This window comes from Boleophthalmus pectinirostris, unplaced genomic scaffold (genome assembly GCF_026225935.1).
Source record: "Boleophthalmus pectinirostris isolate CB_2022bp ecotype Guang Dong unplaced genomic scaffold, ASM2622593v1 HiC_scaffold_23, whole genome shotgun sequence".
Classification (NCBI taxonomy): domain Eukaryota; kingdom Metazoa; phylum Chordata; class Actinopteri; order Gobiiformes; family Gobiidae; genus Boleophthalmus; species Boleophthalmus pectinirostris.
Window position 1 is genome coordinate 19464112 of NW_026571207.1, and position 27279 is coordinate 19491390.

General features: G+C 40.1%; 2 protein-coding genes across 3 annotated transcripts in view; one reads left to right on the top strand and one right to left on the bottom strand.

Moving 5' to 3' along the window:
- macrod1 (mono-ADP ribosylhydrolase 1) overlaps positions 1-27279 on the top strand; it is an 85060-nt gene that overhangs the window by 13980 nt on the left and 43801 nt on the right. The gene's annotated exons all lie outside the window — the stretch shown is intronic.
- LOC110158897 (leucine-rich repeat transmembrane protein FLRT1-like) lies at positions 850-4954 on the bottom strand. The gene is made up of 2 exons (XM_055159140.1): positions 4821-4954; positions 850-3051 (listed from the first exon to the last, which is right to left on the bottom strand). The coding sequence occupies exon 2, from the start codon at positions 3037-3039 to the stop codon at positions 850-852; it is 2190 nt and encodes a 729-aa protein (XP_055015115.1). The 5' UTR covers positions 3040-3051; positions 4821-4954.

Genomic DNA, 27279 nt, shown 5'->3' on the forward strand with positions numbered 1-27279 from the left:
CCAACACACCTCTGTCAGAGTCTCCATACCAAAAAACAGTGGCGTTTTTATGCTCTTTGCCTGCGAGTATCCATCTATCCATCACCTCCACTCTAGGGTTCTCTCTGCGCCTCTCATTAGTCTCCCCATTGCTGTGGCTTGTGTCTGCTGTCTCTGTCAGAACTGTTATCGCTGCTGTCAGTTCTCTCTGTGAGAACAAAGTCGTCCTCTGCTCATGGCACCACAAAAGACACAAGAGAAAAGAGCCCAAGCCAAAAAGAAAAGGCAGCAAAAAGGGCGGAATTAAAAGAACGGGAATAAACTAGAAATGAGAAGAAGAGGAAGAGTACAGCTTTTCATGTCAACCGTGATGCATTTTCATCTCTGGGTTACAACAATTATTTATTTGTCCTTCTGTCATCTTTTTATCTATACACCCCAAAGCTTACAGTTGGTAGGAGTAAAGAAGAGCTATCTCTATACACATCAAGTGCCTTTCTTCATATACATATTTCTCCTGCTAAATCAGCTAAGCCTAATATCAACCTCAAATAAGTTATTGTTTCATTAGAGTTGAGAGGAACAGTGTGAAAAGATGCTGACATATCCAAAAGAGAAAACATAACAATTGAACTATAAGTAGCACTCAAAAGGTTCTACTGTGAACTCCGATACAGCAGTAGAGTATAGAAGGACTTCTGTCATTCAACAGTAATGTCCTATCATCAGTCTTTCTACTAAGCAAACCATTAAGAACCAGCAGAGGCACAGAGGGTACTTTGGAAACAAGGACAAAGGGCCACTGGCTAAAGTCGTCATTCGTAAAAAATGGCGTCTGGCGGTCGTGGCTCAGTGAGTGTCCCTGTGTCATCACGTGTATGCGTAGTCAATGTCTGGTATGCCGCCCTCTCTGTATCCACGGTTAGTGCCATAAGTTGCATGGTGATGACTAGTTTGGCTTAGAATTGTACCGTTGAGGGTACCAACTCCATGGTTACTCCGGTATGTCCCATTGGCTTGGGAGGAGGTGGAAGAGGAGGGGAAAATAGTGTGAATGTAGGTAACATCGTCCAGCTTAGGCTGCAGGGACTGGTGAGCCATGGCTGTCATCTGAAACCCTGCTGGTGGGGCTCTAATTTCTAAAATAGAATTGTCTTTCTTTGTTCCAGACTCTACATAATCATCATAATGTTTACCTCCCCGGCCCCTATTGTATGAGCTTGAGTCCCCAGACATATAGCCTGTTCTCTGTCCATACCAGCAGAAAATGCCGAATATTAACAATAGGCTGACCAGTGCTGTTGCCCCCCCAATAATCCCTGCCAGTGGCAGGGCTGTAAGCTCTGAGTCCTGGGCATCTTTTCCTGACCCCTCCCCTGATGAGCTCACAAGGGCCTCTCCAGTCTCTATTTGAGCACAGGCGGGTGCCGAGTCCTTACTGTCTGTGTCATACCCACTGGCCCGAGAGGAGCCTCTGCTCACAGACCCAAAAGAGGGCTCCTGTCGCAGAGGCAGCAGGCAGATGAGGTAATGAGAGCGTGGGGTGAGCTGGGTAAGCAGGTACTGCCTCCTCTCTGCAGGAACCAAAGTCTCTGTTATTGAACTACTGCTTCCCAGGCGCAGCCAAGACAAGCGGAAAGAGGGTGCGGGCTCTGGACACAACCAGCTCACCAGCACACTGTCTGAGGAGAGTGGTTTGACAGTCAGCTCTAGGGCCTCTCCTGCTACATGTCCCCCTTCACCGGGGGGCAGTACCATTAGGTCTGGCCTCTTTATTCTCATAGTAAACAGAGATCCTTGTGTAGGAACTAGGGCAGGGGCAGTGGTGGTACTACTGTGTGGGAATGTGGCTACTGGCCGGCTTCCACCAGGATTACTGCTGTCAATTACCTGTTCGTTTGGAGATGGGTTCATACCTGCCCCAGGACTGGGCCCAGCCGGAGGGCCTTCACACTGCTCAATCAGGGAAGTAAGGTCTCTGAGTGTCTGGCCCCTCACTGCCTCAGGGCCCTGGCAGGTGAGCCCCCTGACTGTCACCGCCGCTCCTCTGCTGTGCAACCAGGCGTGGAGCCAACGCAGGTTACACCCACAGAACCAGGGGTTTCCTCGCACTAGGAGCAATTCCAGACTTTCCGTGTCCTTCAAAAGACCTCTGGGGAGACTGGTCAAGTTGTTACCTGACAGGTCGAGCCTCTGCAGTCGCCTCATGCCATCAAATGCTCCTCTGGGAATATGTGTCATCCCATTATCCTGCAAGTGCAGGCGCAAGAGGTGAGAGGTGGGCAGGTTTACTGGTGGAGACTGCAGTGCATTCCTCACCAGCGACAGCTCAGTCAGGTTGGATAGACGTGAAAAAGTGTCATCTGCGATGCGTGTGTTGGCCAGCAAGTTTCCATCCATGACCAAACGTCGAAGTGAAGAGAGACCACGAAAGGCGTGCGTGGGAATAGTGTTTATTCTGTTGTCATCTAGGCGTAACTCTTCCAGGGATGAGGGTAAACCTGCAGGAATGCTGGACAGGTGGTTACGAGAAAGAAACAGCAGCCGAAGCCGTGGAGTCCCAGAGAAGGCCCGATCCTGGATGCTAACTGTGGATATAGAGTTATCATCCAAATGTAAACGTTCTAGTAATGGCAACTTTGCAAGAGATGATCTCGGTAACGTTCGTATATTATTATCCTGTAAGTGTAGCTCCCGTAACGAAGGTGGGAGGTGTATAGGGAATTCATCCAGTTGGTTAGCATACAAGTATATAACTCGTATAGTACTGCTGCGCTCGAGTGAGGGAGGCAGGCCAGCGTTGGTCAGCCGATTGCTCTGTAAGTAGAGTATAGCGGCTGTTAAAGGCAGCGGTGGAATCAGGCTGAGGCCACGGTCATTGCAGTAGACGAAACCTTCATCACAGCGGCACACAGAGGGACAAACAATGCCCTCATCTCCCTCGCCAGTCTCCATAGCGATTGCCGCTGCTGCCAGTTCCAGCACCTCAGCCAATAAGGTGAGGCACAAAAGCAACAGGAAAAGCCAATCACGGAGCTCTGCCAGGCTCTCAGTCGCCATGTCTCTTCCTGTCTGAAAGACAAAATAGAGAAAGGTGTAACATACACATTTAAGTTCTCTTGAAGTTCTCTATAAGCTATATAATGATATATAATGATATATAATGTGCTCACTACATATAATATTTTACACTATTAACATTCTCTAGGTTTTCTTTTAAAATAAACAAGTACAAGTTAAAGTCTGAATGACTTGTCCAGCTTTATATGGGTCAGAGCGACCAAGCAGAAGACAAATGGACATTTACAGAGAGAAAGCATTGAGGAGAAAAGCGAGTAGGCGAAGAAGATTACGAGAATCAGTAAAAAGGGAAGACAAAGATTGAGAAAATTGGACAGTTGACACTGACAGTGAAAGGAAGAGGGCAGACTTTGTTCTCTTGTGATGAACTGAAATGGGGTGAGTGACAGAATGATCTAAAGGGGGAAATCATGTTAATTGCCAGCATTACACTTGGTCATTTTGAGGACAAAATAACATGTGACTGAACTTCTCTAATCTCTATTTATTCAAATGTAAACAGAACTTGTAGTGTGTCAGACAGTTGAACATCCTAGATCAGATTCAGGGTTAATAGCACAGTCTATCCTTTCACGGTTTAACAATGCACAGAATGAAATGCACAGAGCTGTACTCATCTCTCAGAACAAGATCACATGCATTATGTATGTTTACTCTGGCTTGTTATTGTTTGTTAAATCTCCATAAATTATTCAAGTGGTGCAGAAATCCCAAGAAATGTTTCACTCACAGATTTTTTTGCAACATTAATGTGTTAGGGGATGATGTTTTATGACTTGTCTCCACCAAACCCCTGACACCAGCATCTCTAACATAAATTTACAATTCAGATAAAGTGATTGCAGTAAGCAAACAGTCACTAAGCACTATTTATAGGATCTGAATATCATACACTGGTGAGACTTGTGCTGATTTCATTGTGACATAGTTTTGTTTGAAGCCTTTCTTTTTAGTAGCCTGAGGGTGGAGAATGTGTCCTGATGTGAAATGCTTGACATAATTTGACAGCACATTTGATAAACAAATCCTCTAAAGGCAAGTTTTTTCCTTCACTGTAGCACACACAGTCACAGCAGCTATGGATGTGTGCCTGTAAGTGAACTCTGTTCTAGATGCAAAATTGCCCTTTGGCTGCAGTCAAAATCTATGCAAAGCAAACATGAGATGGTAAGAATAGAGGGGACAAAGGGACGGATTGAGGCGAGAAGTCACAGAAAACTGGACAGCCCCTTAAGAAAAGAGGAAACTTGTTCATGACATGTTTGAATTTGTCTCATTTGTTTGTATGCTGCAGAACAAAACATTGCACTCTTATTTAAAAAAAAAAAGTGCAGTTAATACTCTTACCTTACTCAGCTTAAATGATAACATACAGCTAAAATTTAAAGATTAGTCTGTTAAGTCATAGATACCAAAAGTACTATTAAATACATATTAGAATGGAATATACATATCTGTGCATATACTTTTTCTTTGTATCTGTATGCCTACATTACTGCAAAAAATGTAAAAAATTGAAGCACTACAGTTGGTTATACAGTAGGTCTGTTCCATCACCTTTTCTAAAACTCCTGGAGCATGTTTGTATATTCCAGTCATGTTCTGAAAAAGCTGTTGCTGCCACATATAGCCTGTATGTTTTTTTTACTGTGTAGCTGAAAACATTTGTATGCTTGACAGACACTTTGCAATGGTGTATGTTTGACTTATAAAAAAGAGGTCTGATAGACCCTTGCTGTGATTGCTCAGAGCATACTAACCTGAACAGTGACTCCCCGTGCCTTTCACTCAGCCGTGGCTACCTGGACTTGTGTTACAAACTTAACGTAGATTGATGGAGAAGATTTAGCTTGTTTTTCAGTTTCTTGAGCTGTTTTGATTCAGGAGGTGATCAGTGGACCTCAGGGTATAATGTTGGGTGAATAATTATGGGGCTGATGATTGCCTTTACACCAGCTTTCCACTAGTTGCAACAGTAGCATGGCTCAGTGGCACTCCACCCTGACATGTGAGGGGGAAGGCTTTGTGGGTCCCTTCACCAAGATCTCTGTCTGCTTCTCTCTCTGGGTAACAGCTTTTAGGCCTGCCAAGTCATGTCATCTTCACCAAACTTCCAGCGGCCCAAAACGAAAGCCCTCTTCCCCAAACGCTGCAGCTGGGCAGGCAGACGGGGATGTTTGAGGGCTCAAGGGTCCTTCTTCTGAGTCAAAAGTAATCCTGGATCCTCATGCAAGTAGTGGGTCATGCAAATATAGTTCAGAAGCATGCAACTCTTTTAATAGCCCTCTCTGAGTGTAACTAATGAGCAGACGCAAGGCTTTATGCAGGCTTGATCAGTTACAGTTGGTCAAATAATTTCGTGTCAAGTCCGGGGTATATTTGGTTTTTCCAGAGTATGTCCATGCAAATTTTACTGCCAAAAATGTAATATCTTTTTTTGAGTTATATGTCCATATGAAGAGGTCTTCACTTCAAAGCACTGCAAGGAGTGGGGAAATCCTTCAAAAGGCTAAAGACCTGGACAGCTCTCACAATGACGCTTGTGATGGACTGCTTGTGTTGACCTAAAACGACACATAGAAGAACTGTATTAGAACAAACGAATAAAAATACAATATTTGCATTTTAAATCTGTTATTGCTAAATAATCTTACATTATTATTGCTTAAATAATCATAGAGCTGTGGCTGTGCAAGCACAAATAACACAACTGTGGAGTGTGTGTAGCTCTTACTATTTTGTATGCTTGTATATCGTCCAGTAAAGTTAAATGGATCGTGTTATTGGGCTCAGAGAGTTAATTAAATTGAGAACTATTTTTGATTAGTCTGAGCCATATTCAAGGGAAAGACCAGTTATTTTGCTGCTTATTTCAATTTTACAACATCTCATAAGAATTTTAGGGCTGCTTTACTGGACTTTATGTTGCCTTTTGGGCTTTGGGCATCTGTAGTCCCCACTGCAATCCGTTGGAGCACTTTAAAGTCATGGTTCGTCCAAACAGCGTTTGAAACTGCAAATCCATCTTGGTATGTGTTGTATTGATATAAATAAAGTATTAAAGCTAGATGCAATCCTGATGTAAGCCTTTTTAATAATGATTTTAAAAATCCTTTTGTGAATCATTTAATGCAGGACTGCAACATTTAATTATGTTCATAAAAAAGACTCAACTGTATGTCTGTTTATAATACTTCATTTTTTAAATCATGTTGACAAAGCTGTTAACACTAACTTTATGATCCTGCAAAAGTAAATAAACCACATGTTTTAGTACTACTGGAGTAGTGTTGATTTTGGCACAATATAAGACACTAAAAGCTATGCATTAAATAATTATACCTATCTGAACAGTTATAAAAGTAAGTTCCTTATCAAAATAGATGTGAAGGTCAATGCTTCAGCAGCACAGGCCTAAGCTCCCAATGGACACAAACCTGCCGTTAAGCTAACTCTATGTTTTATGTATTTTTTTCACACAAAGCTTTCATTAACCACCCTGTGCTAAGTGTCTGTGTCTTGTGCGCTGTGTTGAACCCCCAAGTGAATTCTGGCTTTGGAAATATAAGGTTTTTTTTACACTGCGCACACAGACGCGGATTCATCAAAACCATTAACTGCTCGGCTGCTTACACACTTGCACTGTTCGTTTCATTCCACAGTAAGTAGACTACATAGCCAACTGGGAAATTATCATGGCATTTGCTTAAACACAAATAGAGACAAATAAAGCTGTCCTCATTTACATTTTTAAGGACGCATTTAGCTAAAAAAGCCTTGATCAACAACAGGCCTCAGCCCAGAATGGACCAGTGTCATAACTCTCATTGGGATATACTAATACATACTTTATGAGGTGGCAAGGCTGAGTGGGTGAATAAACCTGTACATGTCTGGACTCTAGAAAAGAGATTGTTATTACATTTATTTGCACAAATTTAGGACATATGTTTAAGTGTTCAAATTAGAGGTAGACACATTTTCAAAAATATTGTTAATATCTGAAAGTATATTATTATAGCAAAATGTATTAAAAAATAACTGATTCAAATAATGATACAATACTACAGCTACTACGTTATTAGTACCCCAAATAGTACCTCTTCATTTACAAGTACAACCATGAAGACACAACAATCGTCATTCCCAATACTTATAGGCACCTACTAGAATTACTGTATCTTTCTGTTATAATTTGTAATACTACAGCTACTAAACCCACTGTACAGAAACCACATAAAACACAGTCAACATCCAGGTACAAGTGTTTTAAACTGTACAGTTCTCATGCTTCATATATAACACTATATATCAAACATCACATTTGATGTTGAAAATTTGAAATACAAATACAAAAATAGACATTCAAAGATCAACATTTTAAGTATGTACTTGAGTTGAGTACTGACAGTCTATTCACTTATCATTTGATATATTATCATTTAATGTGTTTTAACGAGATTCTATTGACACCTTTTCCACATAAATATTTACTGATTGCCATGTATTTGCCCTTGTGTGATGAATGCCTGGTGCTTGAGAATGATTCAGAGTATTCATGTTTCAAGGCCTTGTGGTTGTCTTTGATGGCACATATAACCCATATGCCAAATCATAATTCTAATGAAGCCCTTTTTAAGAATACCATTACTCATTCATTAATAGCAGTTGTCACTTTAATAACAATAACTGTCATTTCGAAACGCTTGTAGTAATTGGTTGCTCTGCTGTGCTACCTCCACTGCACGCTAATCTTTGCCCACTGCAGGCAAAATGTCTATCTGGCCAGACAAGCTGTGAATATTGAACATGTTTCCACAGCTCACTGCCATTGCCCATTAGACATCAAAATGTGTAGCTCTGTCTGTATAATGTCGAGGCCATCTTGAAAAGTTTTTGTGATGGATTTTTAGTGGTAAAGGTATAGCTTGTGGCAGTACGCAGCATGAAAGAAGGGGGAGGAGAAGAGGAGACAAATGGGCACATTAGGAGCATGTGTCGAGGAAGAAATCAGGAAGGACTTGACGAGATAGTGAATTGGGGGTGGTATGGAAAAGGCTTTCCTAAAATCTAAATATGATGCAGTTTTATTCCAACAGAACTTTTGCGAGCCGTAGAAACACCTTGACATTAACTGACTTACAAATGAATTACAAACTAATTTAATTTCACTGATGCAAAATGCTCTCAAAATAAATCTCAGAGTCAATATTGTTTGAAGATATAATGAGTTTTAAACAAGGATGCCCCAGGTTCAAGTGCAACAATAACCCAACTTTACTGCTGGTGCTTTGTATTTTTCATTTTATTTAGTGACATTTATTTTGAATAGAAGCACAGTTAAATCTGCAACAGCTTCCTGACCAGTGATCATTAGTTAAAATAAGATTTTCAAATGGCTTTCACAAGAAAATAGCTTGCAATGAAGCAAAACAGGAAGTTGGAGTGAGACAGCACATAACAAGATTTGCTGAGGGAAAACCTGTCTAAATCATATTTGTTCAAATTGCCCATTTCGTGCCACACTTTGTGCTTATTGGCTCTTTTTGTTGATCTATTTTGTTCTTTATCACGTTTACGCTGCTCCAGAGGAGTAGTGGTGATAAAGAGCAGAGCGCCACAGTGTAGGCAGGTGACCTTTATGATGTTTATGTCAAAAGCGCTTTCAAATGACCCGCCATTGTTCATCTTTTATGCACTGTACTTGTTTTTGTGGGTAACTGCTAGCGCACAGAACATCATGCTCCTCGGGGGGACACAAATCACTCTTGCTCTTGTGAGCCAATGACAACTGTGTAGCCAACGGGTGCTGCTACATTATGTGACTTTCAGCGTGGCTTCTGTGCAGGCGAAATGCTCCAACTGCTTTGTTTACTTCTGCTTCTGCTCTAATGATATCGTATTAGCATTTCTTTTGCCTGATGGGACGGCCGACAGAGCTGGTAATATGGCTTAATAAATGCAGCATTTTTGAACAATTGTAGTGAAAAAGATACAATACGCTTGGAATAGTGTAGCTTAGTGCGGTTTAAGGCTTCAGTGCAAAATAAGGACACTTAAACACATCTGTTGTAAGGAGCAGCGCAGATGTGCTAAGTGTAGGTTCAGTAAATGATTTACATTATCGAATGTACAGATGGAGGTAGCATATGCACTCAAATATGGCCAACATTTGTTAGTGGTCACCTTGTGCAAAAACCGTAGAGTCTGGACTGACAGGTGTGCTTACTTGTTCACTCAAGACACAAAAAACTGAATTGAAAATATAACGAATCAAGGAAGAGGCTGCTTTTTTTCCAGAAGAAAATTGGCTTTACAAAATCTCTTTTCTTTTCTTTGATTTTCTTTTAAATTGGTTCCTGGCTAAACCAAAACTTTTAAACATTGAAATGGGTTTTCTGTGTAAAATTGCCTAAATCAAATCTCCAACCAGGCTTCCTAGGGATTCAGAAAATTTGTGAAAAAAGTGACAGGTGCGGTACTTAGGCCTTCAGAGCCCAGTAGGAAACTAGATGGAAGCAGGAGGTATAAGGATCTAGGGAGCTACAGACCGGAGTGGGAGTGTTTTGTAATCATGCGCCTGCCTAACCCTAGTGTTAGTGAGGTTGATGAGCGTGCGTCCCTGCTGACACATGCGCTCTCTCTATCCACTCTGCTGAATATTAATATTGAGCTGAGAATTCCTCAGAGCCTCATTGTCAGACGGCCCTATTGTTCTGCTCTGGCCCCTGCCTCACTGCGTGTGTGTGCGTGTTTAGTTTTAATGTGCCGCTTGATGTCCACATTGTGTGCTTATGCATATTATGGCCCGCATCTTCATGGCCATGTGTGTGTGGATCGCACCAGAGCAGTAGTTAAATCTGCAAAGAGGGAGATGAGGGGAGGAGGGTGTGCTTGTTGCCCGCTGTGGCCCATCCTGACGACCGGCCTGAGAACACTTGGAATTACCATCAAGGGGCCCAAACACTGGCAATTATTTCACCTAGAGGCACTATCAGGAAAAATGAACACACTCATTAAAACTATGCACTTGTGTTGTGTGTATGCCTGCACATGCACACACAGCCAGTTGGAAAGCACCACCATACACACCAACAACTGCTTGTCTTCCAATCGAACGCTAATACGTTACTTATATTTGACTATGTGCGCCTGGCCACGCGTCACTTTACACATCGTTTACTCTTGTGTATGTAGTCTGTGTGTGTATGCGTCTGTATGGATTTATGTGACTGTTTAACTACTCCGCACACGTAACCTCCCCATCTCTGCCTCCCTGTTTCTCATTTATCGAGTAGGCGGCAAAGAGAAGGAGCGTGGGGAATGGAGAAAACAAGTGATATGGCGGCTAGAGATGCAGCAAGGCAGTGTGGTGCTGGTGGTTAAAATGGGGGTTGTAGGTTTGTGAAGGTAAAAAGAAGTATAGCTAAAGGAGCAGGAGGAGGTACTAAATTAATGGAGCTACTAAAATGTCATTTGGAGCTAGAAATTAGTCAGGTTTAAAGGTTTAAAATCAGTCAAGACCTGAAGCTATGTGACCACTTCTACTTATTCACATCAGGACGTGGATGCTCCATCCAAGTGACTAGATATTATGACCCACATTCATATTCAACAGCCCCTGGACTCCAACACATTGAAGGCCGAGACTTTGGGTTGATCCATTGGAAGGTGTGAGGGGGGGAGAGGAGATGTTGGGAATAGGATGGAGAGAGAAAGAGGACTTGGGAGAGCAGCTACATAGAAGAGTGGTCCGTATGTGACTGGCTTTCTAACACAACGACACACAGCTTCCATTTAGCAGCAAAGGGAGGGGCAGGGTGACATGAGAAGGGAGACAGAGCACAGATAATCAGTCCTACATCTGAGGGAAAGGCTTAAGTCACTGTTTTTACATCTTGGATCACAGTGACATTCTTTTGGGGTGGTTAATATGCACTCTATCAATTAGACACAACGGACTCAATTGCAGTGCAAACTGTTACCTGTGTGCTTAATGACCGAAACCTAATACAACTAATACATCTAATACAAGTGCAAGATATCTCTTTATCCCTTTATCTAGAAATACAAGGTCAAAAAGAAAAATGACAAGCAAGAAAAGGCCTGAAGCTTTTGCTTCACTATTCATATTTTACATCACTTGACATATACAATGAAATGTTACCTCAGTTTTTCTATAATCATGACTGGCTTAAAATATTTAAGCATAGTATGACTTCATGTCAAACAGAAACTGGTTATGTTCATTAAACTTTGTTTTGTTGAGCATCAGAGGCTGCAAAAGTATCTGGCAACACAAACAAATACATCAGGTTGAACAAATACACAAACTACATTCATTACAATGAACAAAAAGTACCTCAAAAAGAAATGGTTGCTAAGTGCTTTATCTTTGCTGCTTTTTTACTGGGGCTCTTTGCGATCAGCCACAAAGATAATGAAAGCCCATTACAATTAACATTTGGTCTGTTATTCATTAATTTAACAGTCACTGGTGGTAGCAACGTACTTCGAAATCTCTTCACTGTTACTGCACCAACTCCAACCAGTTACAACAGCAGGCAAAGGCAAAGGCAAAGCAACGGTATGCATTGCATCCCATAGCCTCAGCCTTCGGGATAATTGAATGAAATCACTAGGGGTGAGCTATTCCAAGTACAGAAATATTACTATATACCCTTATATGGAAGATTACGCTACAAGTCTTTTTTATTAATTTATACATTTTTTACATCTAAAATTTTTTAATATTTTGAACTCATATAAACTCAGTAAAGCAATTATGACTTACAGACTTACAGATTACAGACAGAATATAATCACTTTGAAGGTTGGTCATGTAATATTTACAAGTCCAAATTAACAAAAAAGTATGATTTACTCAATGCATTAAAATGTGTGCTAAATTTGAGAATATTCCCACATGCTTTGTACACATGTTGAGACGCAACCTCGCACCATTTCCCCCTTGTGTGACCTGTGAACTTGTTGTGACTGTTCTTCCCTACACAACACCTTTTCTTTTCCTTCACTTGTAGCTGGTTATAATGAGAGCGACAGCATTATGCACTGTGACAACACTATACCTCCCACTTCTACTCTCCATGGCAGTTCGCTCCATGGTGCAGTCTCTGTCTGTCTCTGCCCCCTCCCCAACAACTCAACACCAGCCGAGGTCAATTACCTCTGAATTTCCTTACAGACCTGACAACGTCAAGCTGCTAGGGAGGTGTTAAGTGGTGCATTATTTAGAAAGCTTTCAAGTGTATTTCTTTACCGACATCCATTTTCATCTAACACCTTTTCATCACATTCTTCATTTAGATATACATTCTGAATTGTGCATGTGTGTCTTTGTTCTTTGTGTATACTACAGCAGGGACAAAATGCTGTGATAAGATGATAATGAACCAAAGGAAAAGCAAGCAGTGCAAATGGGAGCTGTTCAATGAATGGGTCCTGAAACCTATTGTCACCAGGAGAGGCAAGTTGAACAAGGGAAGATACTGGAAAGATGGAGGCAGAGATGTCGACAATGTGAGCTGAAAGAGTTTTGCCCCCATAGGAACCTGAATGAACAGCAAAGAGAGGGTGTAAACGAGACTTTGAAATAGGATGGTGGGAGATAGGTGGTAGAGATGTGAACCAGCGCTCATAAGAGGAGCAAGAGGCACTCACAACACAGCTAGAGTTGGAGGTGTTTTGCATACATATGACAGCAGTAATGAAAATGCTAGCGGCTTCATTTTGAACGCAGCAGCTAATAATTAAAATGGTCAGGCGTCACACTGTGGGTTGTAGACAATTGGATGCATAAGCAGTAAATAAAGTGTATTATCTCTCTAGGGGCTACATAAAGGGACTGTGGCCTTGAAGTCAATATTCAAACAGCATCCAGCAAACTCATCCGCCATTCACCTCCAATTAGGCTTATAATGCAAAAGGCCTACTTAATGATGAGGTTTGATGTTTTCTGCTGCTAACAGTGTACCTCCACTTTCAATTAAAGACTGGCGGTTTAATAGCACACACTTGTTTAGATACAAAATGATTCTTCCTCCCAGCATGTATTTCTTGGCAAAGTAAAAACAGGTCTTCTGCAGCAGTAATTAGACTCTTGGACACCGAGATTCCAGAGAAGGACTCCCAGATGAAAAGCATTTAGGTGGGTTGGCAGCTCCTGCAGGAAGTGTGAGGATACATATTACTAACTGACACTGTGATTTTAAATTTATATATATAAATAAAAAAAAAACATATGATATTTTAAAGCTATGGATCTATTTGTCTAGACAGACCAATCAGTTATGCACCACTCATTAAGATCGCATCTATTTGTCCATATGTTCAAATTCTGTACAAATATTGTACATATCCCCTCAGAATGACTTTATAGTTTTTTATAAATGAACAAAAAAGACAAAAAGGAATCCAAAAAAGTATGTGTATTTTTGAAAGAAAGTAAAAAAGAGAGTTGTATACAAAATCACTTAAGTTTACTCTTATAGCAAAAACACCGAAAAACAACTTACTGTAGTTTTTTGCACTAATTAAAGCCATAATAATGGTGGTCATAGGCCACACACATAGTGATAGTATTTGTTTTTGAATTGTTTCTATATAGCATTTAGAGCAGGGGTGTCAAACATATGACCCCGGGGGCTGGATCCGGCCCTCCAAGACCTTTAATCTGGCCCTTGGCTGATTTTCTACTAAAATATTTTAATTATATTTTCTATTAAAATATTGGTAATTTTCTGCGCCACTTAGCATAGCAGCATCTCCAGCACCTCCCACCAGAGCAGGCCAAATGAAGACTTGCCTCTTTCCAAATGCTCTTAAAGGACGACCGTTTTGACAGTTGACCATGACACCCTCATCAGAAAAATGTCAAAAATGAAAAAAGTGGACGCCGAGTGCAGCATTTTCCAAGAAAATTTACTTATTCCTATTTGCACACAAGTTAATGTTAAAACATTGGGTTGAAATAGCATTTTTCTTAAAGTTTCAGGTTGTTCATTATTATAATATTTCATAAAAGAAAGAGTTCATCAATTAAAAAATATTTCTGTAATAGATTGCGTTTCTCTGCACGAATATTTGAACTTATTGCTATTTTTGGGGTTTATATGCCATGAGTTTTCTGATCTGGCCCCTTTGGGATCAAAGTAGGTTGGATATGGCCCCCGGACCAAAATGAGTTTGACACCCCTGATTTAGAGGATGCAGTCAAAAGTAGTAAATACTGCTACTAATGCTAAGTAAACTTGAGATCGTGGCATGCCAAGTAACACTCCATTTTTCCCTGCCACTAATAGGATCCCCTCTTGAGCCTGGGATCTCCTGGAATTGAGATTTTAAATTTACAAGGCACTTTTCCTGTTTAAGTCATTGTTAAATGAAAATGTAAAGAAGTAACACACACTGGAACACACACAAAGCAAAAGCACATTTGAATTGGTCAGAATATTTTTTGCTGGTGGAACCTGCATTTGGCTTTAAACCCAGCACCCGCTGTCTTTGTGGTGTGCTTTTGGGCATTTATGTGTTTGTGCTCGTGATGACACTTGAGAGAAGTCATTTGAAATCTAACTCAATGATGAAAATGCCCCCTATGGCTAGAGTAAGACTCCAAAACTAAAGGTTCGAATCCAACTGGCAAGCTTAGTGTGTCACTCCCTCACACTTTATCTCCTCAGTGCTGTAATTTCACTTTTCTTTTCATTATCTTGAGAAATAATAAAATCCACAGGAGGTACACTTGTGAAAAGTAAAAGACAAAAACTTGAAAATGTGTGGGAACATGTTGTAAGAGAATAAAGTGGGTGAAGTAAAAGTTATTATTGGGCGTCTGTCAGTCAGGAGTCAAAGGCCTTTGTTCATCATTACAAAGAGGCAGTGAGAACACTCCAGAAAAGGCTAATTATCAAAGCTTATAGTGATGTGCAGAGAAGAGTAATAAATGCGTATGAGTGATCTAGAGAGATTCACGTTGGTCATAGTGATCTCCTGCCCACACCTCAATCCTGCACCATCTTGTCACGCCTGGCAGAGACAAGGGACTGGATGTGACTTGATAATTGGCTGATATACACAAGTGTTCCATTCTTTGATCAGCTCCGCCAAAGCAATGCTGTTTTCTTTTCATCTTTTGTTGCCGTGGTATTTGGCAGTAACTTGGCATTTGTCTCTAATAAGCCACTTGTGCTAACACAGACAGGAGATGCTTATAAATATAGCTTTGTATTTAACTGTGTTTCTTTCTCTCAATCAATTAAATGTCAAGCAAGACAAAATACATAATAAATATGACCAGGCATTAGGACCATTGAAAAAGTGATTATAAAAATACCTGTTAAAGGGTGAGATATTCAAGGCAAAAATTTTTTTTAAAGTTGATTAATGACTTAGGGATTTTTTAGACAATAGATGTAATTTCCAACTCTAAATAGCAGTACTTTCTTTGTTACTAGAGATTCACCGATGCCATTAATGCCAATACGTTAGCTTTAAGTATCTGTCAATACCTGATATCACCCGATACTAGTGCAGAGACTAACAACATTTATTTCCTTTAAACACAAACAGCATATGGTAAAAAAATATCTAAATGTGTTTTGTAATTACATAACTTTTATTACACAAATGTAAAATGGGATATCAACTGAACCAATATCTTGGAAGCCGATAAAAAAAAAAAAAAATGTAAATATCGGCATCGATATTTGATATTGGTGCCTCCTTATTTGTTACCATGTAGACTTAGTTCTGGTAAAGCTTAAAATCATTGTAGCTATTCTGGAAAGGTCATTTTTTCTGTTTGTGTGATTTATTTATTTATTTTTTAATATCTATACCTAGCTTCAAAACAAGTTTGCTACAAAACAAGGCTGCTACCTTGTCCAGGTCTCTCTTGAAAAGGAGATTCTGCATCTCAATTGGACCTGGTTAAATAAAAGTAAAAAAAACAACAAAACAAAACTAAGTATAGAGTATTGATTAATATCTGATTTTTAAAATATTTGACAACCCTAGCCACAGCTAAATTGGCCAAAACAGCACCAAGACTAGGCAGGTGATGGACATGGAGTAAAGATTAACACACAGTTTGTTTAAAAGATTGCATCATTTGTCATAATCATTCTAGTGGTATTCCTCTTGATATTTTATGCCACTGAGTGGTCTGAAAGACTGGATTTTTATGATTCACGTGTTAGTACGCAGCAATAATTCCCGCTGTGGGCAATGTTGTCTTTTTTGCAACAGATGTGGTGAAACGGAGACAAATGTGCGGTTGTAGAGAAAACAATCTGGAGCCTGCAGTGTCTTGTGTTGGGAAGAAGATGATAAACTACTCTTTATTCCCCACATAATCAGCCTGCACTGCCCACAGGGGCTTCATTTATTCATTAATGCTTTCAAACATGTCCCTCTCCATTAGCTCCACAGCCCTTTGATCCACTACAGATCAAAACAGAATCAGTCTTTGCGTCAAAGAGCCCCCTCAACCAGGTCATATCTTTCGTCTGTGCTCTTCTTTTAGCAGTAGTATACCTTTCTACCTTTATTTTTCAAATTGAAGTTTTAAAAACAAAATCTGTTGGCACTATCTAGAGTAACATTATTTAATTACAGATGTGCACTATAAAACATCTGTGACAGCATTTACATTGCTGTGGCAATGTTCAGACAAATCAAAAACAAAACATCAATTTTTGTCCTTAGACATGTTTAATGACTAGCTTTGTGAGAAATAGCATTGACTAATGTGACCCTTGGTGAACACTTTCTCGGCTGTTATTTTCTGTTCATGTGAGTGTGGTAATTATGTTGTACATGAATAGCCTGGCTGGAACAATTATGTCTTTTCCATGGAGCTGCTTTAACACATGTCTATCTTTTATTCAAACCTCGGGGGTCTCGGAGGGTGTTGAGGCGCATTAAGGTACCCAGCTCTGAAACTCGCCTGCTGGCCGACCTGTAGCTCATTTCTGCTCTACTCCTACTCCCAGCGACCCGCTGCTCTATGCTGCTGTGGTCACAAATGGACTGCCTCACAGTTATATGCCGAGACACAAAGCCATAATGCAACACAATACGGACTAATGCAGTGCCAGCAGGAGTGCGAGCCAGCCTAGAATAAAAAAAAAAACAACAAAAAAAAAACACTGAATTGTTAAAGCCTTTCCCGCTGTAAGGCTCTTTGGTAATAATCTTATCTGGCATTGACTGTGCGATATATTTATTTTCAATTTTGAGGGGGGCTTCTTCATTATGTATTCTCAACACGCACAGGCAAAACATAGCATTATAACCATTTAAAAGAACAGATTGTGTTACTTCCACATATCCTCCTACAGCTGATTGCATAATGTCTAAGCCACAACAACTAAAATCAGCACAGACTCCATTTTGGAAAGTCTGGTACATCAGTTTGTCTTGAGCAGATGTTGCTAAAAACACACACGGACACGCATGCACACATACATATGCACACACACACACACACACACAGTTGTAACTTTTATCGTCAGTGAACACTTTTGTCTTATTCATTGTAATTGGTTTAGTTTTAAATTTGCAGTGGTTTGTTATGGTCCAAACATCATAATTAACTTGATCTTTTTGTTAAAAACAACGAGGTCTTCTTTGTTTTAATCAGTCTCAACCTGGTTATTATGAATAAGACATAGGTTTCAGCACAAATAGTGTCAGTAAAGTTATTGTCCAAAGAACTTGAAACTATAGCTTGTAACTAAATCCATAAAAGGATGCCTGGTTTGACTGACTGTCCACAGACTTGTTGTCTGTTCCCATCTTTTCTTTTCATCCATGTTTTTGTGACACTGGTATATGGGATGACAAAATATGCCGTAATCCTTAGTAAATCATTTGTTGCGCTCTCGCTCAGAGCCTGCGCGCTGTTATGAAATCATTGTATATGGGCCTGGCTAAGCTCTAAATCTGGGAGAGTGCACACTTTCCCACACACTGATGTTATGGGGCGGGGTGCTGGGAACATTATTGTGCAGGTGTATTGGATTCTGAGTCTCATTTACTTCAATGGGAGGTGGTCTCTTCTCCTTTATTCTCATCCGCTAACTGCATATCACTATCCACTCCCTATAGTTGGCTGCTCAGTGATGAAATCCTAATCACAATTATTGGGTCAAACAGTTCTGTATGTACTGGGAAAAGTTAACCCTGGAAAGAGGAGTAAACACATTTATAGTAGTTTGGGTTCATATTTTAGAATCATCAAATTCTGGAATTGCAATTGATTGGAGCTATACAAAGTTATTGACATTCGATTAACTACACAACCCTATGTAGATCACATTAACTTTGACTTTTGCTCCAAGTATATATCTTATATGACATATGACTTGAACATGAGGTTGACAAGACAATTTCCTTTCTTGCCAATCAATAAAACACAATCGCATCCAGTTGAATTCATCTGATTGACCAGGAGACCATTTTCATTGCCTACGCTGAGTGCTTTTTACTGCCTTTCTGAGCTTTCACACAGGATGTCCTGGATATCTGTGTGCCACAGCTAATATTGATTTGTATGTCTCTGTTGTCATAAAAGCATATAGCAGGTTTGTTGCTCAAATATTTATCTTTGCCATGAGTATAAAGTCAAAATTTTGTGTATATGTTCATAAGTTTAGATCTGCATTTCAGTAGATGTTATTTTTAGTGATAACATATGGAGAATGAAGAGATGTATGAGATGTAGTGGGTGTTTGAAGTTGCCCAAGGATGCCACCAGACATAGTGTTAGTCATTGAGAATCTGACCGTCATCTTCATCTTGACACCTGCTGTTCTGCCACAGGCCACAATCCCAGCACCTTGTATACTGCTCACCGGGACAAGCAGACTCGAACAGAAAAAACTCCAGGGACACGTTCCAGCCACTATTGAAAACTACACAACTAAGCTTTTATCTCTCCACAGTCAGACCAACTACATTTAACAGCGGCATTGTGCAATAAATAGACGCCATACATCAAGTTCAGCGGAAATTCACTCCCAACACTGCAATGTTTACAAAAAACAAACAAACAAACAAAAAAACTTGGTAGAGAAAGCCTTTTGTCGAGAGGAACATTTCAGCTGTGATTCACTCATTGTTAAAACAGCCACTTTTTGGGGGCTTTTGTGTTAGCATTTTAGCTCTTCACTGTGAATATACAAAAATTACATCACCATTTTACCACTATTCCACTTGAAATCTATCATAAAGCATAAAAAAATAACTATGCTTTTAAAATATCACAAGCCAGGCAGCCTAACTGGTAATCTCAGTGTATTCTTTGGATCATCAAGATTGTTAATTTCAGTGACTGGCTCATTGTTCACCAGGTATTTAACTAAATCAAACTTCATTCACCTCAGATTAAGTGTTTAAATTAATGAATAATTAATTCTGCAGAGGTTTGTTATATTTTGTTTTTACTCTTCATGGCTGACCATGGCCAATCCACCTTTCTATTACAAATGCTGTCAGTTAAGATCAACATGTTTTCCTAAAAGTCTTGGCTGCCCAGGCCACAAGATCACAGGATTCAACATAAATAGATTCTCAGGTCATGAATTTCTTCCGTTATAGGGTCACTGCGGCAAATTGCTTGTTTATTTATTATTATTAACATAATGTTTTGGACCAGATGCCCATCCTTCCACCCCTTGTTTTCCTTTGCCTGCTTGTGTGAATTGTGCGCTGCTTGTGAACCACTGAGACCGGATTATCCATTCTCATTTAGCCACCAACAAAAGCCTCAGTAAAAGTTGAACTGCAGACTGTAGCTGAGTCAGATTTACATAAATTGCAAAGGTCTGCAGTAGTTTTAATGTGCTGTGGCAAGTATGTGCTCTTTGCCATGGGCAAAGGGGCAGGTTGTTAGCATGGCGGCATGTTAACCACAATAATAAATAAAATAATAAAATAAATAAAGGTCATGCTGTTTATAGGAGTTGAATTACACTAAAACACTGTCATTCCTTATGGCGAAAGATGTTTAGAGATTTAAAGTGCACAGCTTCAACTGAGGGTTCAAGTAAGGGGCATCCACCTGGCATCTTTCTGGAGTGTCAAGCCAAGTCATGCTGGGCCTAAAAGCAGCTTCTGCCTCACTTAAACACAAGTCCCTTTAAACGACAGAGCACAGGTCAACACAGTGACAGCCATATGTACGCTATGGCAGGTGTTATGATGACTGACAGCTGGAGGAGATTTCTGGAAATGAAAAATACATTGACTCTTCAGCCTTGGAGATAGCATCAGTGTCTGTCGGACTCAGCCCTCTTTTTATATGTGGTAATACAGGTGGCTATTGTGTTTGTGTAAAACCCTTTCTAGTCTGTGGCATTTTCAAGGGAGTGTTATATAAGCGGTTCCTTCCCTGCTGTCAGATGGCTGAATGAGAGGAGATCAAAAGGCAAGGGATACAGAAAGAGTAGTATTTCCCTCTTTTGCTTATATAGCTTATATTTACAGTTCACTTGGCTTGTTTCCTCTTTGGAACATGTGTCACAATATGGTGCTCATCCATAGCCCATATACTTTGGTTCTGTGTCATTGTTTTGTTTTCATAGTACACTTTGATTTGTTCATTCCTGCTTTTATTATCCTTTGTTCTGAGTGGACTGCTTGGCCCTGACAACATCAGTTTAATCTTCTATTTCAATATGGCCTTGTATGACTGCTGCTAATCCTCATAGCGGACTGTTTACAGCTGTCAGGAATATTTGTTGAGATGACTTGAATGATGAAGCGTGTTTGTGCGTCTTAAGTCTAATTGCTGCGTTATGTTCCATTGTAAGTCCATGTTTTGAGACTGCAAATAATGTCATGCACCAGGGGCATGCCCACTGGGATACAGCCGTGGCCCTGTGATGAATAGAACAGACGAAAAACACACAACTCACACGAGGGAGGGAGCAGCAAAGAGCGATGGGAGAGATGAGAGGAAAACATGCAAGTGGGAATTTATCTCTTCAAACTATAATCTCTCACTTTAATGCCCAACTCTCTGAAGTCCCACTGCTTAAAATATCGCACTTTTCTTTATAATCTTTATCAAAACGGCTTCAGCAGGTAGCAGCACAAAGCTGTAGCTTTCCATAAAGAAAATATTTTTGCATGTCCATATTAAGCCACGTAAAAGCAAATAAAGTGGACATACCTTTCTGTCCCGTCGACCCTTTGCTTCATTTAAACTCCTTTCACCAAACGCGCTCTCCGCTGCTCCCCAGTGAACGTTACCGTTCCGTGAAGTCACTCCTCGGTCATTGCCCGGTCAGTGCCGTCTAAAGCAGCAGAAGAATACAAAGACGCGCTGCCTGCTAATGGAGCTCCATCCACTCGCTCTCCGCTACAAACTGTAGTATGCGCGAAGCTCGAATGAGCCGGACAGAACGGAGCGCCTCCACTAAAGTCTCGTCTTTTCCCCTGCGTCTTCTTGCTTCCGCTGTCAGTCACTTATCCGCTCAACTTCCCCACTACAGGTCCTCCTGAACAGCGCTCCGCTTCCCATGAGCTCAGCACACACCCCGCGTCCGCCTCAGCGGTGCGACCACTCTCTCTCCTGCGCCCGGTCTCATCTCTCCAAGGCTGAGGATGCCCTGCGCGTTCAAATGTATCACTGTGTTTAGTGTCGCGCTGACAGGTGCAGCCTCCAGCACACTGTCTCCAACAACCCTCGCCGTTTTCGTATCAGTAACAAAAAACGCCGTATTGTTTATGTCTGTCTGGGCAGGCAGAGAGGGGCCGTGCACTTTTAAGCTCTGTTAAAAGTTCAGCGGGTCACCATGGTCCAGCAATTAGGCTACCAACAGCTCCGCTGCGCTCGACAGATACGCACTATAGCCCTGACTTTAGCGGGGGCTGTGGGGACGCCCATGCTCCCAGCCAGAACATTGGTGCATATAGCCAGAGGCGTCCTTGGGGGGAATAGGTGGAAAGGTTTAGGGCGCGACTTGTGTTAAAATAAAATGCATTTGCATCACACTGTCTCAGAGAATCTTCCTGAGCCCACAGTAAGCTACAACGACTTCAACACCGTGGTGAGAGACTCTGAGTGACCAATGATTTTAATGAAAGATTATCCACTTTTGAACTGTTGTAACAATCAAAGCCCTGTATGCATGACAATATTGTTTAAATTGAGGGAATTAGTCACAGTGAGCACGGTGCAAACACATTATGTCCCCATCATGTGTGCTGCTCACAGTGCTGGGGGGTACAGCCCACTCTGGAGAGCTCCCATGTGGGCTGGTGGGCCCAGGGGCTTTGGGCAGCTGCACCAGCAGCACCCCCCGGTTCTACTCCACTCTGTCCCACTCATTAAACTGTCTAAATAGAAACACTGCAGTGTGTAAAGCCTAAATAAAGGCAAACAGCCAGACTTTCCCAAAGGACATTCTCAGGGCTGCAAGATTTATCACAATCAAATCAAAATTGCAATTTGAATGGTCAAAATGAGCAAATCACCAAATACTGCAACTGATTTATGTACCATAATTTCCTCTGCAAACAAAATAACATCCTTATCTTATTATGTATTTAAAACCTGTCAATATTGTAATTTAGACCTCAAATATGTTCTGAAATAGAGATGATACATCTCAAGGGGCACTCAAAAATGAATGAATGAATGAATAAATAAATTTTATGTACTAGTTTAGTTGTTGTTGATATATTTCAGTCTTCTGTGAAATCACTCCTGGATGCATAAAAGTGTGGTCTAAACAGAATCCTACTGTTAAAATGTGAGTACAAAATCAACTGCTGTGCCTGTCAGAAAAATCATAGGCATCTTTTTTTTTTTTTTTTTTCAAAATTGCCCTATGTTTCAGCACTGTGTTACAAGGTACCAAATACTCTCGCCTGATCTTGTCCCCCATTTGCCTACAGCTAATCTTGCCAATAGATTTTTTGTACCCACTGCTATTACTTTTATGTTGACTCATTGTCACTTGGGTTTATTTCTGCATTCTGTGTGAAAACAAAGACTAAAGACAGACAGCTCACATTTGACAGATGATTTGCATCATGTCAGGATCAGGATCTCGTCTTAGAGTTGGGGATTTCTAATGTTGTTACTGTAGCACTGCACACTCCTGTTCATTAGCATCCATTTGACAAACAACCAGTCTGCCCTGCATCCTGCTCTGGCCGGTTCAGTTTTCAAGCATTAAACAAAAGTGAAATGGCAAATAAATGTTATACTGAAACATATTTTCACTTCTAGGGTATTAACTGAAAAAAGTAGACCTTTATTTTCTTTCTAATAATTTTAGTCCACTGAGATTTACAGTGTGTTAGGCATTTATCAGTCACATTTAGCATTTATCAGTCACAACAGCACTTACCTGTTAAACAGCAACAATTCTCTTCATTATAGTTTATGCCCTATGTTTCCAAAATATAACATTTATGTTCCTCACAGACCCCTGTCATATTGATCATTCTTGATCCAAAATCTCAGTTGAAGAATATGTTTTCAAGTGGCAGTGACTCAGTGGTAAAGTGTTTGCCCACAAACAAAAAAGTTAAGTCCCTGCTCTGACCAGTGCTGTCAAATCATATTATAGGTGAGTGTGATGAATGAATGAGTATTTTCTACTCGTAGTTATCTTTTATTTAAATCTAAATTATGTAATTTGCATCCAGCAACATTTTGATTGGCATTTTCGAGTGGACTCACTAAATGATGGCTTGACTAAAGGCTGAAAGTGGTATAAGCCCAGGCAGAGCTGGGAGAAGGAGGTGGGTAGCATAGCAGCAGTGAGGGATAGAGAGAGATAGAATGGGAGGGGGAGAGGGGGAATAGACAAACAGGTTGCACTGGGGCCTGGGGAATAAGAGGCTGTGCATGAGTGCATGGAAAAAAGGAAAAATAAGATGGAGGACTGCTATAACGAAAGGCTTCAAGGAGAGGACATTCCAGGCAGTTTTAATAATAATCATCATTACAGTGCACTTCCACGTTACTTCTTCAGAACTTAGACATTTGCAGACAGGTGCCCCAGCTAGCACATTGTACACTACTCTTTGCCAACTTCTTCACCCTGACTTCTTAGTATTGAACATTTAGCATCACTTTTCAAACCCGTAGCTATTTTATTTGATTACTCACCTCAGAAGATCGACTCCATCTTGTTGTTTTATGATCCCGGCAAATTAAGTCCTATACGCGTCTGTCCCTGTTCAACTCTGCACTGTGCGCTGAGTCCCTGCCTCCCCCCTGACACCTCACACTCCTCCCCTCTTGTGTGTGTATAACTTAGCGCCCTCCTGCCTTCCACCGCTCCGATAATTAGCGTGTCTCAGCCACAGATGCTATGGCTGCTTTATTTAGCCCTGCTCACACTATTAACTATTCCAATTAGGTGTTTAATTGCAGTAAAGGAAGTAGTAAAGTGCAGGTCCATATTGTGAGGGATAGGAGTATTTGCTTTTGGAACTGTGTGATGCTATAAGGCTTATCTACAGACTGTTTGCCTGATCCACACTTGACCAGCTATAGAGGCTACACGTGGGTTTTAACAGATGGTGAAACACTTTCCCTGGAGTATCGTGCATAGCCCCTCTCTCTTTCTCTCCTCTCTCTCGCTAATTAACAAGGTTTCAGTAACAAACCTTTGGGTTTTGGCATCTCCATGGTAACCCAAACAGTGAAATGCAACTGTCTACGATTGTGTTGATGCCATCCTTATATAATATATGGAAATATGATTGTGAATCTTGAGGTTTTTTCCTTTGTTTTCCTTCACTAGTTGCTCAGCTGCACTGTTAGTTGCATCTTTTTAAGCAAATAACTATATATCTAAAAAATACAATTGTTATTTTGGAGATGTGCAAATTTTGCATATCAACACTGTCTATAATTAAAGCTATTAAAAATGACCTCAAAAAGGGACAGACGCCAGGTGTAATCCCTCAAACAGGTATAAGTGATATTTTTGAACATTTGTGATTTTTTTTTTTTTTCCATTCAGACTATTCAAGTCTTTTATAGTCACATTTTTAGCACATGCAAATGCATTTTTAAAATATTATCTGAATGTAGAATTAGAATAATGCAAAAAAAATATTTAGATATTAAATATATTCAGTATCTCCTATCCCTACTGTTGCGCCATTAACTATGTGAAAGGTTTCTGGAGACTCCAGCATTTCTAGGAGGCTAACCTAGTAAGTTTAAAATGCACTCACTGCCCCAAGTCATTTACATAATAAGTGTGCTCTTTAGGGCTATTTCTTTATCCTTCAGATTGAATATGTTTTTGGACAAAATACATTAGATGCATTCAGTTACATAAAAATCTGAGTATGTTTAATATTTTTGTAGAATCAAATGTTTTATAAAAGCTTCCTATACAAAAGAATGAAAAGTGGTATCTCAGCTTCAGTCATTCACAGCTTTTTGCACATTTAACTGCTAATTGTTATTGGTTGCTAATTGACTTAACTTGCCAACAAAACTTTGACCCATTCTAAAGTAAAAGAAATGTTTTGTTCTTGAAATTTTCAGAACATTTTTCAGCGAGACCTGGCATTGAACTTTCAAAGTGAAACCCAAGGAAAAATGTAGCACTTCATTCATTTTGAAAATTAAGTCAGAGCAGAGAGTGTGGTGTTGATTAGTTTTATCAGAAAATATGCAGGTCATTTCTGAGAGAGAAAGCTTGCCAAGAACCTCCATATGTTGCCTGCACACATTAGAAGTCCAGAGTGTTTGTACCTGTCCTAAATCCTAGCACCTAATCCTTGAAGTGTGGGGCCGTCAGAGCGTATGCTGCACCATGCCACTTCTTTCATCTTTCTCCAATTCTGCACCCTTTGCATGTCTTTGTAGTGCAGTCTTGTCGACTTTCACAAATGAGCAGAGCAATGCTCTTCTTTTAGACTGCTCCTGCTTTAAGGCATCATTTTGTTGCACTACAACGAATGAAAGAATAAATAGAAAGAAATGTATTTTCACTCTGTGATGTCGCCTGCAAAGTCAACAGTTTTGTAGCCAGTTGTAGAAAATAACAAAAATCATCTGAAAAATCCCCAAAGTGTACAAAGGAAGAAAAAAGCACAGAAGCGGGTATAGGTTTGTAGCCTTGTGTTACACAGTGTGAACAAGATGCCATCCAAAAGCCATTTCATTAACATTTGGCGGGATGTGCTCTGTATTCCTGATAGTTGTCCAAACACAGATTGTGTCACCTCAGTGTGACATTTCCGGCAGCTACAATACTTTGTGGTTGCACACATAAAATGTAATCTAAAAATATCACTTACAGATAGAAAAGGGACCGGGCGTCTGTCCACACATATTATTGCTCTGAACATACGGTTTTACTGGAAGAAATTCATCACGCTACAGAGGCCACTGATTGCAGACCAGAAGGCAGCAATAAAACAAGTTGCAAATAATGTCACATTGAGATTCAAAGCATAAAGCAATTTAATCTTAGGTTTTGGATTTATTTTAAGTGCTTTGTAGTCATAAGATGAATAGATTAGAAAACTTTGGTATGTAAATGTATAAAATGTTTTTACTTTAGAAATGAATACAAAAGAAAAATGTGAAATAATATAAGCAGCAAGGTGGCAAAATATATGGGATGAACTAGAAGGATAGGTATGAGTGAGGATGACTTAACAGGAGATTGATTTCACCTTTTTCATGTTTCACTATATCAGAGAATAGAGTAAGATCTACCGTCAGCCAGTTGCGGCAAGACATGGTCAGCACATTTATTTTGTATTCATATAATATTGTCTGAATATCATTATTGGGTTACTCAATGACAACATGTACATTCTTTTTGTATTTAAGAATAATTCAACAGCAATATTTGATTTGAACCTTGTATCTGGGGACACAAATAGTAGAAATACAAATTCTATATACACTCCTTTTTTTAAATTTACTCTGGACAGTTATTGTCATAAATGTTAAATATGATATTTTCACAATATGCGTCTCACAGTACGATATTTATTGAGGTATTTTTTTTATTTTGTGAAGGCTAACACAAATGTGAGTATTCTACTTTGCTGTCATAATACAAATATTTAAGATTTGAAAGAACTACATTTCATCATGTAGATGGGACTGAAACAGAGCCAAGGAACCATAACAACAAATGCAAGCAAAGAGACTTGTAATTTGATGTCTTTGATGACCCACAACACCACTGTGAG